The 13,239-nt window shown below is 38.8% G+C and overlaps 1 protein-coding gene across 3 annotated transcripts in view; it reads right to left on the bottom strand.

Moving 5' to 3' along the window:
* Positions 1 to 13,239, bottom strand: part of CUBN (cubilin) — a 143,988-nt gene that overhangs the window by 5,014 nt on the left and 125,735 nt on the right. For all 3 annotated transcript variants that reach the window (XM_064408815.1, XM_064408805.1, XM_064408824.1), the window contains exons 59-62: positions 12,233 to 12,450; positions 1,930 to 2,144; positions 785 to 947; positions 127 to 335 (exon numbers count right to left, since the gene is read on the bottom strand). In XM_064408815.1, the coding sequence (XP_064264885.1) occupies positions 127 to 335; positions 785 to 947; positions 1,930 to 2,144; positions 12,233 to 12,450 (805 nt within the window). The remainder of the gene's footprint in view (positions 1 to 126; positions 336 to 784; positions 948 to 1,929; positions 2,145 to 12,232; positions 12,451 to 13,239) is intronic.

Here is a 13,239-nt window from a genome sequence, read left to right as displayed (position 1 = left end):
CAGTAATGCTTTGGATGTGCCCCTCACAGAGGATCATCAATTAATATATTACCAAATAGTAGGTTTCTTCTCTCTTTCCAAAGAGTGAATGGGAATGGGGAATGGTATCCCCTGTAAATTCCTTACTGTTGGTGAATCCTGGAGCTCTAGGTAGTTCTGAGAGCAGTCCTGGCTGGAATGGAGGTGGAAGGCCTCTACCACCACCCTGACTTGCTGTTCTGGAGGGGCATCAATGATCCAAGAACAGAGAGTAAATGGTGGATATTCATTTGGAAAATTAGGAGATGTTGCAGTCAGGGATGTAGAAGTTGCATTATAGATTCCTCCACACAGGCCTGTGTAAAACAGTAACAAATGCATCATAGAGTGAAAACTGGGTAAAACTATTTTTTGAGTAAAAGTCAAATGGAGTTGAGTTTTGGATGGTATGCTTTACATTTGCCTTTGAGTCTCTAGAAGGAAAACAAAAAGCAAAATGCATGCTAATGGAGTCAATATATGTCATCAAACTAAAATAAATGTTTGTTTCCTATTTATTAACAATCTGTGAGCATTCCTGTTTTGTACTCTCAGACTGACAACCTCCTACCCACCAGCTAATACCAAAGAGAATTGTACTGGTGTCAGGCTGTTTTTAGTTTGCCTAAAGATGCTGTGCTACTGATTATCTTTGCTCCTTCCTGAGACTTATGTCTAGACCAAATTTTGAGATAGTATTTAAATAAGAATTTCCATAAAAGAGTTATTACTATATATATATGCATACATATATGTGTATACTTACGATCTACTGCAGTGTAGGTGGCATTGAAACCCCTTCTTTCCACATAATTGTCTGTGACAAACTTCACTGTCAAGAAATTACGGGTAGAAAGGAAAGGAGCTGGCGCTGCAGATCCACAGAATGTGCCAACTAAGTTGGCATTTTCATTATCTCCATCATAAATCTGAAAGAAGCAAAATATATAAGCCACTAATAATTTAGGCACAACAAACAAATAAAGAGAAATAAAATTCTCAGACCTGTCCTTACATTACAATTTTGTTTACTTGAAAGTGCAGTGTGTTCTCTTGTGCTTTAACAGGATGTTCTTGATTACCATAATTATTCACTGCCATATTAACTAATTCTGTTGGACAGGGTAAATCTCATTATGGAACATTCTGGTCCTGTCTCAGGAAATCTATCAAAAATTATTACATTTTAATTTGGCACTCTCATTTCTTTATTATATGTAATTTCAAAGTGCTTTTCAGTGAGAAGATTGATTTTATTCATCAAAATGTAGAATGAATTCCTTCTTTCATTGAGAATATCCAGTGTTCAGCAGGATCTATAACATTGCTTGGTGGAGTTTGTTTAGAAGCATTCTGCTATCTGATGGTTTGTATGCACATCTCCAAGAAAATAGCTTCTGCAGGTGAGCACTGAGCACCAAGAATTTTGATGAAAAAAAAAGGGAAAAATTCTATTAATTGTAGTCCTTTCAAGGAATTGTGCATGTATATGTATAATTTCCCTCTGCCTATGTCACTCCTGTCCAGAAGTTATCAAAAATAATTCACCCTTCTTCACTGTCTTGTCCTCAACGTTTCATTTTTGGTTTCTGTTTAGTTGGTTGTGCTCAACTTCAACCTGATACTCTGAAGTTTTACTTTACACCTGTTTGAGTTTTGTTTTGTTTCTATTCTGTGAAATAAATACTCATTAAAAGACCAGAAGTGTGTGTAATGTTAAAACCCTTATTGATTTCCAGAAAGGCAGAATAACATCTGGTGTAGTAATCTAACCCAATGAAAAAATTTAATTATATTAAGGAATTTAATTTCTTCTTAGGATCATTTTCTATTAATTAAGTTAGCCTCGTGGAGAAGATAATGGATTGTAATTCACTGATATTTTCTTCTTAACATACTGAGCTGTCTTACTTTGACATAATCATATCGGCACATCCAAGCAGCTTGTGCTTCAAGCTCAAATAATGTGAAGATGAGGTTGATCCGTTTGTTTTCAGGTGCAGTTATGATCCACACACATTCCAGATTTTTCTCATATCTTCTGGTCACATTGGAGACTGGAGGGCCAAAGGTAGCAGCTGAAGAAGCTGAAGTTGACAAGTAACCACCACAGCCATTCTGAGGTCCTGTTGAGGAAGCAGAAGCTTTTTAACAGCAATTCCTGGCATTTATTTAATCTCTAACTCTTTAATGTTAAGCCAGGAGCTTTTTGTCTGTGCTACAGTATTTTACCATCCTTGCAAGGACCATCTGAGTGATTAAAAGATTTTCAACACAAAAAGACATGAATCACAAATAGATTTCATAGAGTGAATTAAGAAAGGCTCGTGTCTTTTGTTGAATATGAAAACAGCATTTACTTTGAAAATGTAGCAATAGAAGTTTTTAGAAGGGACTGTAAGAAGACAGAGGGCAGCAATGAAACAGAAAAGCGTTGGTCTGAGGGCCTTTGAACGGGATCCTTGCTGGCCGCTGAGAATATTTAGTCAGTAGGGGGCACTGAGCTGTTGGCTTTGAAAATGTGATATAAAATCAAGTTGCTTCTTTTGGCAATACAGCCGCATCCTAGAGGGATTGAATTTGGCAGCCTGACACTGTATTCACGAATCTAGCTAAAAGGGACTTCTGGAAGTGTTTTGCTTGGTGGGAACTTACAGCCCCTCTGAAATGCAGGCTGCTTTTCATTTGGTTCCCACAGACAGGGCTAAGTCCTTGACTTATTTACTGTGAAAATTTGGACTCAATAAAGTCAGTCACATTGAAAGAAATTACCTTTGGGGAAAAGCAATTATTTATCACATTGAATTCCAAACAAGCAAAAAACACAGATTATCTGCCAGGCTTTATTTTTTTTTTTTTTTTAAGTAATTTGATTTCCAGAGGCTGGACTGGGCTAGTAAATGTGATCATCAATTCAGTTATTTCCTGCCCCAATCTCTATGAGGTCTCCTGGCCACTTATTTAACTCTGGAATTTAAATAAAATATTGTTTTACTCTTGCTTTGGGGTTGGAGGAAGGAGTTTTTGTAAACTGCACAGAGCAGAGGAGTAACTGCAAGCCTGTTGTCTCCTGCAGCAAATCCACTTATGAGCATTCAGCAACAAATGAAGCTACAGCTGTGGCTGTGGAACACAAGCAGAGTTTCAGAATTTCACCTGTGTGTGTAAAATGCACCTATCTGGCACATTCAGTGACTTCACCTTAACATGCTGATACATTTCCAGACATATAAAACTGGGCCTTACTTGAGCTACAGTATTACAAAAGATCATGCTGGTGAGAAATCAGCATCCAAGCATCAGGATTGCATCAGTAACCCAGGGCTTGCGAGACTGTAGTGGTTAAAGCAGAGTGACTAAGGCTGAAAGTTACCCTGCTCTACCAACCAAAGCCAGAAAAACCCCACCCTGTAAAGCAGTTTGCTTAAAACCAAAATCCTCATAACATTAGATTTCAGATTTTTTATAGTTAAAAAATGAACAGAAGAGACTTATTACAAAGTGAAAAATTCAGAAATTAATAGAGTATAGTCCAGTTTTGTGGGCATTTAATGAAGTCAGAAACTTGGAAAAGTGTTAGCATTCATTCCAGTGCCACTGCAGAAGGCGAGAACAACAGCAGGGGAAATGTGAGCAATAAATCACATTCTCACAAATAGTCTGGGAAGGAGGAAAATGTCAGCCAGGAGGGTGCCTGGGCCCAAGGAGTGCAGTTTCCCTATATTTTAATTTGTGTTCACCCTTCTGCGTGATTTATTCTATTCCTCTGAAACAATGTTATTGGGACTGTCCCCTGCAAACATTTAAACATAACATTAAGAATATAAACATCAATCCAAGATCATAGTCTGACCATCCAGCCCTGCCATGTTGAGGCTGGACTGAATATATGGGCCAGAGACTAACAAAGCTCCCCTTCCCTTTTTCAAGGGTAAAATTTCAGAGATGCCAGTCAGACCATAGCAACATGAGTCAGGGAATTGCCACAGACCCATGCAACAAGAAGGCTCTCAGTACTGCAGGAACATCCTTTTTTTGAATATTAAATGTCTGTACTTTTGCAGTAGTGAAGTTCACTGCTAACTGTGCAGCCATAAAGACAGCTCTAATACAAAGACAAAAAATACATGTGGGTAAGCTCTGAGTGTACAGCATATGAAAAGATGCTGTACATCCTCTGTACACCTTCTCTCTGACAGAGAGAGAAGCAGACCAAATTCCCATTATCAGAAAATTAATTCCAGTTAGTATTGTATAACCAGCAATATCATCTAAGGGGAGATAAATAACTACAAATGTGATTTATACATAATAAAGGTAAAGTTTCACAATCCCTGGGCTGCTTAACTGGGATAGAGTCAGATGCTTACAGGACAGTACATTATAAATAACAGCTAAACTGGAGGCTGACCAGATATCAACTAGTCCTACATCAAGCCAAATAAATAGGAGTCCTTGTTGAAAAATCCATCTATCTTGGTGCTTTTCAGTACTCATCAATGTTACATCTGATTGCAGGCACTGGAAGTTACCCAATAGTGAAACTGTAGATGAAGGAACACCCACAAGTAAATGAAGAACCAATTGCTTAACAGGGGGGAACTAAGAGAAACACTGTCTCACTGCATTTTGGCCAGGACACAACATATTGCTTTAAAAATCAGCACCACTTCTGAAGAGAAGGCCAAAGAATAGCCATCCAGCCTGCAGGTCATTTTTAAAGGAAAGATATTCATCACTGGCTAACACAGCCAGAAACAAATGCAGCTAAAATCTAGGCAAAATCTGTGACTGAGAAGTCTGTTAAGTTGTAGAATAGACTCTTAGATATTAAAAGCTAAACTTGATTAAGATAATGAGAAATGTACCTTATAGAACAATTTGTATGTCAGCAGATGGAGCAACTACATGGTTGTTTTTTTCAGTCTTTGCTTTCTTATTTGAAATAAAAATCATAAGGTCATCATAAATCAGATGACAATTTTGTTCTCATAAACTGCTTGCCAGAGAATGCAAATTATCAGAACTAGGGCACACACTGTCATCCCTAATTGCTTTTGGTGGGAAGCATTAGTGAAACTAAAAGGCTCCAGGACCATTCAGAAAAGAAGGAATTGAAGGTTCCCTATGGCAAATAAAAATCATTACAGCAGAGACCAGGCACATGTTTCTCTGTTAAGAGCTATGCCCTCTAGATATGGAATGAAGATGAAGATAAATCTTTGAAGCTTCCTGCCTTTGAAGTACAGCCAGGGGAAAGGTTCATTTATACAGGTATGGGTGCAATGAAAGGGTACCTTACTGAACAGTTTGAAATCTATCAGAATCAACTGCACCACTGACATTTCAAAAGACAACAAAGCAATTTTGGTGTCTTTCCCTTCTTTTACAAATGAGCACCCTAAACAACTACTAGAAGGCTGCAAAGTTAAAGAAATTGTCTACTTCTGCTTGACAGTAATGAAAATTCCCTCCAAGACTTCTGACTCTCTTTTGTTTTCACCTAGAAGCATCCCTGGGAACTCTAGACTTCTCTCTGATCTGAACTAAAGATGAGTAGAAGCAAAGATTAATTCAGTTAAGACTAATTATTCTTTCTTGGTGGGTCTTATTTCCAGTGCATGGGAGTGGCTGTAACAATTAGCTCATACCTTGTTTGGATCATGGCTTCGAGCAGTAAGGCTCAGAGGGACAGGGCTGGAGTGAGGAATTGTACTATTCTGTTTTGTCTCATGCTGATACTGAAGGTTGGTGAACCTTCTCAAGCTGGGCTGTTCCCATGTTTGGCAATCATTGCACCAATGCTGTGATTTTGTGTGGCTGCAGGCTCTGTCCACAGAGCCTCTGAAAGTACAAGGCCCTTTAGAGTCCTTATCTAGCCTTTATGCAGAAAAGCTTTTTGACTGGCTTGATGGCCCGGCAGTGGTACCAGCAATGACATTGAGGACTGTAAAGCTCCAGCATCCTGCTTTAGCCAGGTTTCACAAATGCAGTCAGATGAAATTTGTATCCTTAAGGTTCTTTGGACTGATACCAAATATAACAGTTCAGACATTCTCTGTTCCAAGCCTGCAAAACTGTGATTTATGTACTGTCCTATCCATCTCCTTGATGCTTGTCTGGGAGACCAGAGGCTGACATGCAGTCTTGCCTAATTCCAATACTTACTAATAATGAATTTGTGTTCATATTTGGCACCACAGCTACTTAAGCCTTTGCAGATCTCTCTTGCAAATGAGAAATGTCTCCTCAACTCTTTTTGTATGCACCAGAGGACAGATTTTCAGCTGAAGAAGTCATTGACTTCAGTCAAAACAATTCATGCCAGCAGAGTTCACCCACAGTTTTATGAAGTGCCATTAATCTGAATATCCCATCAGCTTTCAGCCATTTAGTCACCACAAATATATGCAATTATTGTGTCTGAAAATAAGTTTTCCCCTCAATTTTTCAGATCAGACAAAAATTTCTTATTTTAATGTCTGCTTTTCTTCTTATCTGTCCAATTTGAACACGCACGCCCTTTCTATTTCTTTTGCTTCTTTTGCTTCACTGAAGATAGTCAAGCACTGTTTGGATGCAATCCTATACAATGTGCTCTGGGATGACCCTGCTTGAGCAGGGAGGTTGAGGCAGATGATCCACTGTAGTCCCTTCCAACCTTACCCATTCTGTGACCCTGTGATTAATTAACTGACATTTCTGAGGGACATTTGTAGAATATCCCTTAGCTCACCAGTTGTATTCTTTTCAAAGACACCAAAGAGATGTATTTCAACACCACAAATGCTTTCTAAATTTAGTGAGATTTCAAGCTGATGGATATTTGAAACCCAAAATACATTTAGAAACAGTCTGGGAATTGTGACTTATGATCATATATTCTGATCTTGTCACAGATGTTCTTATTTTCCTAGACTATAATAAGATCAAGAAAAGATATGATTAGCCACAATTTATTCACTTATTTTTATACATAAAACTATCCATAAGTTATCCATGGCAGTGTAATGAACTGTGTAATACTAGTGGGTAATATATTTAGCAAAAATTGAATGAACTGAAAGCCCAAAGAAATGTCTGCCAGAAGATTTGTGACATTCAAACAATTTACTTCCCAGCTAAACCCTCTGCAGCACCAGGTTCTGAGTTCAGGTTGGATACCTTGAGATACACCCCTGGGAACCAGTCCTAAATGGGATGTGAAATCTCTGCAAGTCACTGCTGCTTTTCCAAAGGCATGAGAAAAAACAACAACATTCACGTGCCACAGTCAAGGACACATTCTTCTAAGATTTCTTTTTTTTTCTTCCTTTTTTTTTTTTTTTTTTTTTTTTTTTCTTTTTTGGTGCAGGAAGAAAAATTGGCAGGATTCAGCTGTGCTGAATGTTATGTGCTTTCCACATAACAGGCCGTAAATTCTGTTATCAGTGCAGGTGCCTGGTGCCACCTACAGCAGGTACCAACATGAACTACATAAATCGGTGCAATGAACTATTTCTGGTGGTATGAGAAGTTAAATATGATTCACAAAAGGACACCTAGCCCTGGCCTATGCAACAGAATATCCAAAACAATATTTTGCACTTTATATAATTAATTCAGAATTGTGGGGGCTTTTTCAGAAATTCTGAACAACCCAAAAATACTCTGCAACTACTGTGCATGCTGAACACTGCTGAAAAAGTGCACCTAGAAAGCAAACACAGAGTAAGCCATAGTTTCAGTTTACAGGACAGAACATGAACTACAACAAAATGAGGCAATTATTTTTTTGTTGATACAATAAAATAGCATAAAAATGCTTTGAAAATTCTACTGGATCAATTTTTTTAAAAAAGTAGACAGTAATTTCATTGGGGAAGAGCATAACAGTAAACCTGTTAGTGACAGGCTTTTAGTGTATTCAATTCCACACAGGAAATAAGTAATTCAATACACAGCAAATAGAATAAGAGAAGGCAGATGCCTCTGGGTGATTTATCAGGTAAATTACAAATCATCTTATCAAGAAGAAAAGCATGTAGATTATAAACTATTTCTATTACATGCAAACTAGATTATTTATGTAAATTACCTATGAATGCACTTTTCTGATATATCAGGGAAGATTGATTTTTCCAGCCATTTTTTTCCTAAACTCTACTTGCTTATGATTATTTTTCTCATGTAAAATGATTAATATTAATTCAAAAGAAATGATGATTTGTATAAAAAGAATGCAGAGATCCTAGAGGGAAAAACTGAGCAAACTGAGGACAATGTAGAGGACGGGGTGTTTCAGGAATTAACATTCCAACAGCCTAATGGTTGCCAAAGGTTTAGGAGACATTTCTCCTGCCCTAGAGCCAGCAACACTAGTGTTCTCATTGTGGCTGCCCTATTCTTCTTGCCTGTCTATATCCATTGGGTTTTCTTCATCTTGTGTTTAAATCATAATCTTTTTGTGACATTAGATTGTTGCTTCATTCTGCCTGTGCAGTGGAATTGTGGCCCATGAGTTCATAAGCCCTAAAATAATGCAAACAAGGGACCACAATGACATTTATCCAGTACACAATGCTCATCTTTCACAATGCATAAACTTGGCTTTCTTCTGCATGCTCACAAAAGATAGTATTAAAAAGGGAGGGGAAAGTCAAGCAGAATTTAGGGCAGTAGAGAAAAAGCAGGCAATCTTCCTCCCCTTCCCCACCCCACCTTCTACACTGTCTCAACTGTCACAGTTCTACCTGTTTTATGTGAATAAAGCTCAGGAAGAGCCTTCTGACTCAACTCACTTATCTAACCATGTGCAATACTTTGCTTCTTATACATTCATGTGAATTCCTTAGAAAGCCTCAGTGAGCAGCCCTGCATCTCAAAAGACCCCTCGATCCCACTCTGATGGTTTAGAGGCACTTTTCATTACTGCCACAATAGAGCTATAGATACATCAGCTGAGAGCTTTCAAGGAGAAATGACTTCCTGTTAATGAGGTCATAGCTACATCACCCAAGAGGGATTTCTGACACCTTAAAACAAGAAAAAACCCCAAATCTTTATGTCTTTTTAGCTTTTGTATCATACGGCTCAGGGGATCACAAATGCAGGTGAGAGGGTCACCCCATTACTGAATGGGAATAGGCAGAAGCTCCATTTGTCACCAAAGTGCTATTTATGCTATTACAGCAGGGATGGCAGAGGTATGTGCAGGCTCTGTCCCTGCCAGCCAGGGTCAGTTAAAAAACTCAGATCTTCCCTTAGAGCTTAAGAGATAATCAGGAGATCTTTAGCCAAGTCACAAGCTCAGTACATGCTGATCTCATTCTTTGGGGAGAGATCTTAGCTTTCCTTCCTTTACAGAGACATCTCATGTAACCAAATGCCTTAAGCTGATATTGATTTCTATCTTCTCCTCCTTTTGATTGATTGTCTGGAGGACCACATGCTCACTGTGGAAAAGAGTTATAATTCTCATTTTACAGACTGAAAAGAAAGGCAGAAAAAAGGTCAGTGGTAACTAAGGTCAGAGAAATCTGTCTTTCCACAAATCTAACACTTGGAGCAGGCTGGTATCTTCCAGTCAGCCCAGCTCTCCAGCTCTGCCTGAGAGTATGTCCAAGTGATTCCAAAAATGAGGCTGATAAGTGTCCAAACTTAGCAGCAGAAATAGTGAAAAGATAAACCCTTTAAACCACATTACAAGGGCCATATGTTCCCCTGCCTCAAGCACACCATCTCGTAGAGTTATGATAAAGAATGCTGCCTGTGAATTGGGCACTTTTTATTACACAGTGTATGGAATAGCACAGGGAAAGAAAAGATATTTTACAAGAAAGATGACATTGCTAAATGGCCAAATTACCACTATTTCAGACTTTCTTTTAGTGTTCTTTTTCTGTCTAGTGGGGGGATGTTGAATATTCTGTTGGAGTCAGGATCGGTGATGGAAACTAATTGTTTTAATAAAATCAGGGAAGGTTTTCTACAGAAATGTCAGGGTTTAACTCTTTGAGTGCCTGGATAATTCTAGACATAGGCAGTATTCCTTAAAAAGCCTGATCAGGAAAGAAATTGGAAGAGCTTGTGGGGAAAGGAAATAGTTTAGTTTACTACAAACAGAAACAGTACATTGTTTCTCTCCAATAGATAATCAGGGTCACTCACAACATGAAGCAGAGAGCAATAATTACATTATCCAGTTGTGTTTCCCTGGGGCAACTAGAGAATAATGTGCTCGTTGTCATCCAACAGAGAATGAGGTTTCTTGTTTCTCTACAGATACCATCTTCCTTATTCAAGAGATTTATCATTATGAATTGTCATCTGATTGCATTTTTACTCTTACAAAACCACATGGGTTTTATCTTTTAACAGACATGAGGGAGCTTCTCTAAAGCACCATGTAGAATAACAGGCTTTTAGATCTTCATGGTTTTATTCTCTTTTATTTGAACCATAATCTCAGACCTCATAGTACAAAGATGTGTCACAGATTTTCCTGGCTCTGTTTTTTAGGCAAGCCAAGCTGGAAACATTTATAGGATGTGACTCATGTTTTCCTTTTGTAATATGCTTTTCTCCTTTTTGGCTATTCTGTGTTATCATGGGACTGCCAAGATCCTTGCTAATGGCTGTGTGGTTTAGTCCCTGTGGCTTGCTTCCCACAATGAAGAGAGAAGACCTACCATTAAGCATCTCACCACCACAGGCTCTTTGTCACACAACCCAAACCTCCTCCTGGGCATCTTTTATAACTTGCTACTCATAGCTCCTGAGGTACCCACGCCACATCTTAACCTTGTTTTTCTTGGGAGCCTCTGGAAATGTCCCTCCAAACATCTAAGAGATGTCAAAGTTTGTTCATAAAAGGCTTCTCCTCACTCCAGGAAATTATCAGGCATGGTGCTCACTTGAAGAGCTTGGCTTGTGTGCTGTTGTGTACTTAAGGAGAAGATCTGGCAAGTTGCACAAATAAATCTAAAGTCAGTGGCTAAAAAATTGATTAAATGCCAACAGGAAGAGGAAGAGCTTGGGGAGTTCCTGATGATCTCACCCTGGAAATACTAATGCAGGCTGCAGGGCATCTATAACAACTGATACTTCAGTGTTTAAAGACAGCAGCATGTGAAGCAACATTAAGTTACCTGGAATAAGATTCACAAGACTTAACGACAATTCACAAGGTCTTAAGCATTCTTGTAGCAATTACTTTGAGTGAAGCAAAGGAGGAGTTAATAATAGTAATAACTATGAGGTTCTGTGGGAATATTTTTCTTGGCAAAGCTGTAGAAGCAGTTATTTTCCTTATCTGTAAGTACTTTCTCAGACTATCAAATGAGAAAGTCACTGGCTAGGGATAGGGAGGGGATTCAGTGACTCAGCAGAAGACTATGTTTGTTCTGCCACAAAGGCCTTTCATTCTGATCTGTCTGAGAGCCAGCTTTGCAAACCAGACAATTACTTGTTTCTAGAGCACAAAAGACATGGAGTTAATTATACAGGAAAGTAGTAGAGATGACATGAAATCAATTTGCATGTAATAATAATTTGTTTCTTACCATTCCTAAACAATTCAGATAAGGAGATAAAAATCTCATTTTAAACTTTGATCTTTAAAGTAGAGTACTGAATTTAAATTTTTTTTTAAGGTAATAATCAAACTCTACCCCTTATTCTTGCATCCATCAAAACAAAGGGCCTTTTTACTGTGATCCCATTTATTTTATAGCCAGCTAATCAGAATGATCCCACAAATCAGTAGAAATCAGCGCAGTGGTGCCTGGTGTGGAACCACAATCTTAACTGACCTCAACACTAGTTCTTTAGAAGGTGTGAGGGAAACAGAAAGGAAATGGAAAGTGAGCATAGATTGAAAGGAAGCCTCTTTAGCACACCACCAACACCTGCCTACAGAAGAATAAGAATTTGAAGGTGTTGCTGTATTTCTGCCAAAAGGGAGGTCTTTTGGTGCTGCTGGGTTTTCAGTCACCCAAGAAACACCTTTACCTTCAGAGAGGCAGGGAAAGGATAGCAAAGAATGAAGGGGATCAGTTCAGAACGAGACTGGAATGCAGGGATCACATAAGCCCAGCATTTAGCTTAGTTCACTCAATTTTCACAAATCAGAAACATTCTTCTGCTTCACTCACCCCTGGAGAGGAAGGTCACAGCTGCTCCTCACCAAAAGAAATTACTTACCAGCAGATTAGGAGTCTGATAATACACATACCTAAGGCCTCTCTGAAGGATGCTTTCCATCCCCTGTCTGCTCCATAGAAGTCAGTGCTAAACACCAGGAACAAGTTATTACTGGAGCTCTTAATATTTGGAGGCAATTCCGAGCCACAGAATTTCCCAAGAAGAGGAGCATGAGTGTCTGAGCCATCATACACGGCCACATAATCTTTGTAGCAGGAGGGAGATGTTTCAAGCTGGAAGCTGTTGAATCTGTAAAACACAGTTGGAGACTCAGGTTTGACATTTTCAGTTATTTTCCTGTGCTATGTATGTTTTAGTGCTTCAGGAAAGGTCCAAGTAGTTGCAGCAGCCAAAGCCACATACATGTGAGGCCAAACATGTCTCTTCAGGAATAAACCCACCAATTATTAAATGCATGGCAAAACTCTTCAGCCAACAAGCCTCAAAGAAACTGGGTCCCTCACCCACTGGGGCTTTTGCAAGGCAAGCCTTCAGCACACCTCAGCTTTCTATGCAGCAGGAGGTCTCCCCTGTGCAAGCACACCCTCTCTCACTTCTGCAATTGCTCAGGCTGCCATTTCCTTGGGCACGTGAGTGGCCTAAAAAATGCAGGTGCAGAGTGCAGGCCAGTGAGTCTTCCTCTTAGCTGGGAAATGTTCTCCTAATTCACAATCACATGATGGAAGAACGAATTAGTTTTTAATTTCTCAGTAGCAAGATTTTGTGGCAATAATCTCCCTCTCTTAGGCAAGACAGCATACATTCAGAAATACACTATTTTTGGGTGGGTATTATTACTTTGGCTATAAAATTATTACTACCCTTCTAAAAGTTTTATTATTTTTCTTGTATAAACTTCTCAAAGGCTGACAGAATTTAACTAAAAAGCATGAGCTGCATTTTTGCAATTTCTTAGTCTTGTTGGTAACAAAAGTGGGAACTTAAAATTGTGATTTTTTTTTCCTAACAAGTTAAAAAGAAACATGGAAGGGAGCCTGAGGCTGATAAAAAGTGACTTCAGTAACCATCTCTTATTTC

Source organism: Passer domesticus, chromosome 1, assembly GCF_036417665.1.
Source record: "Passer domesticus isolate bPasDom1 chromosome 1, bPasDom1.hap1, whole genome shotgun sequence".
Lineage (NCBI taxonomy): Eukaryota > Metazoa > Chordata > Aves > Passeriformes > Passeridae > Passer > Passer domesticus.
This window is presented reverse-complemented; position numbering and strand designations above follow the sequence as displayed.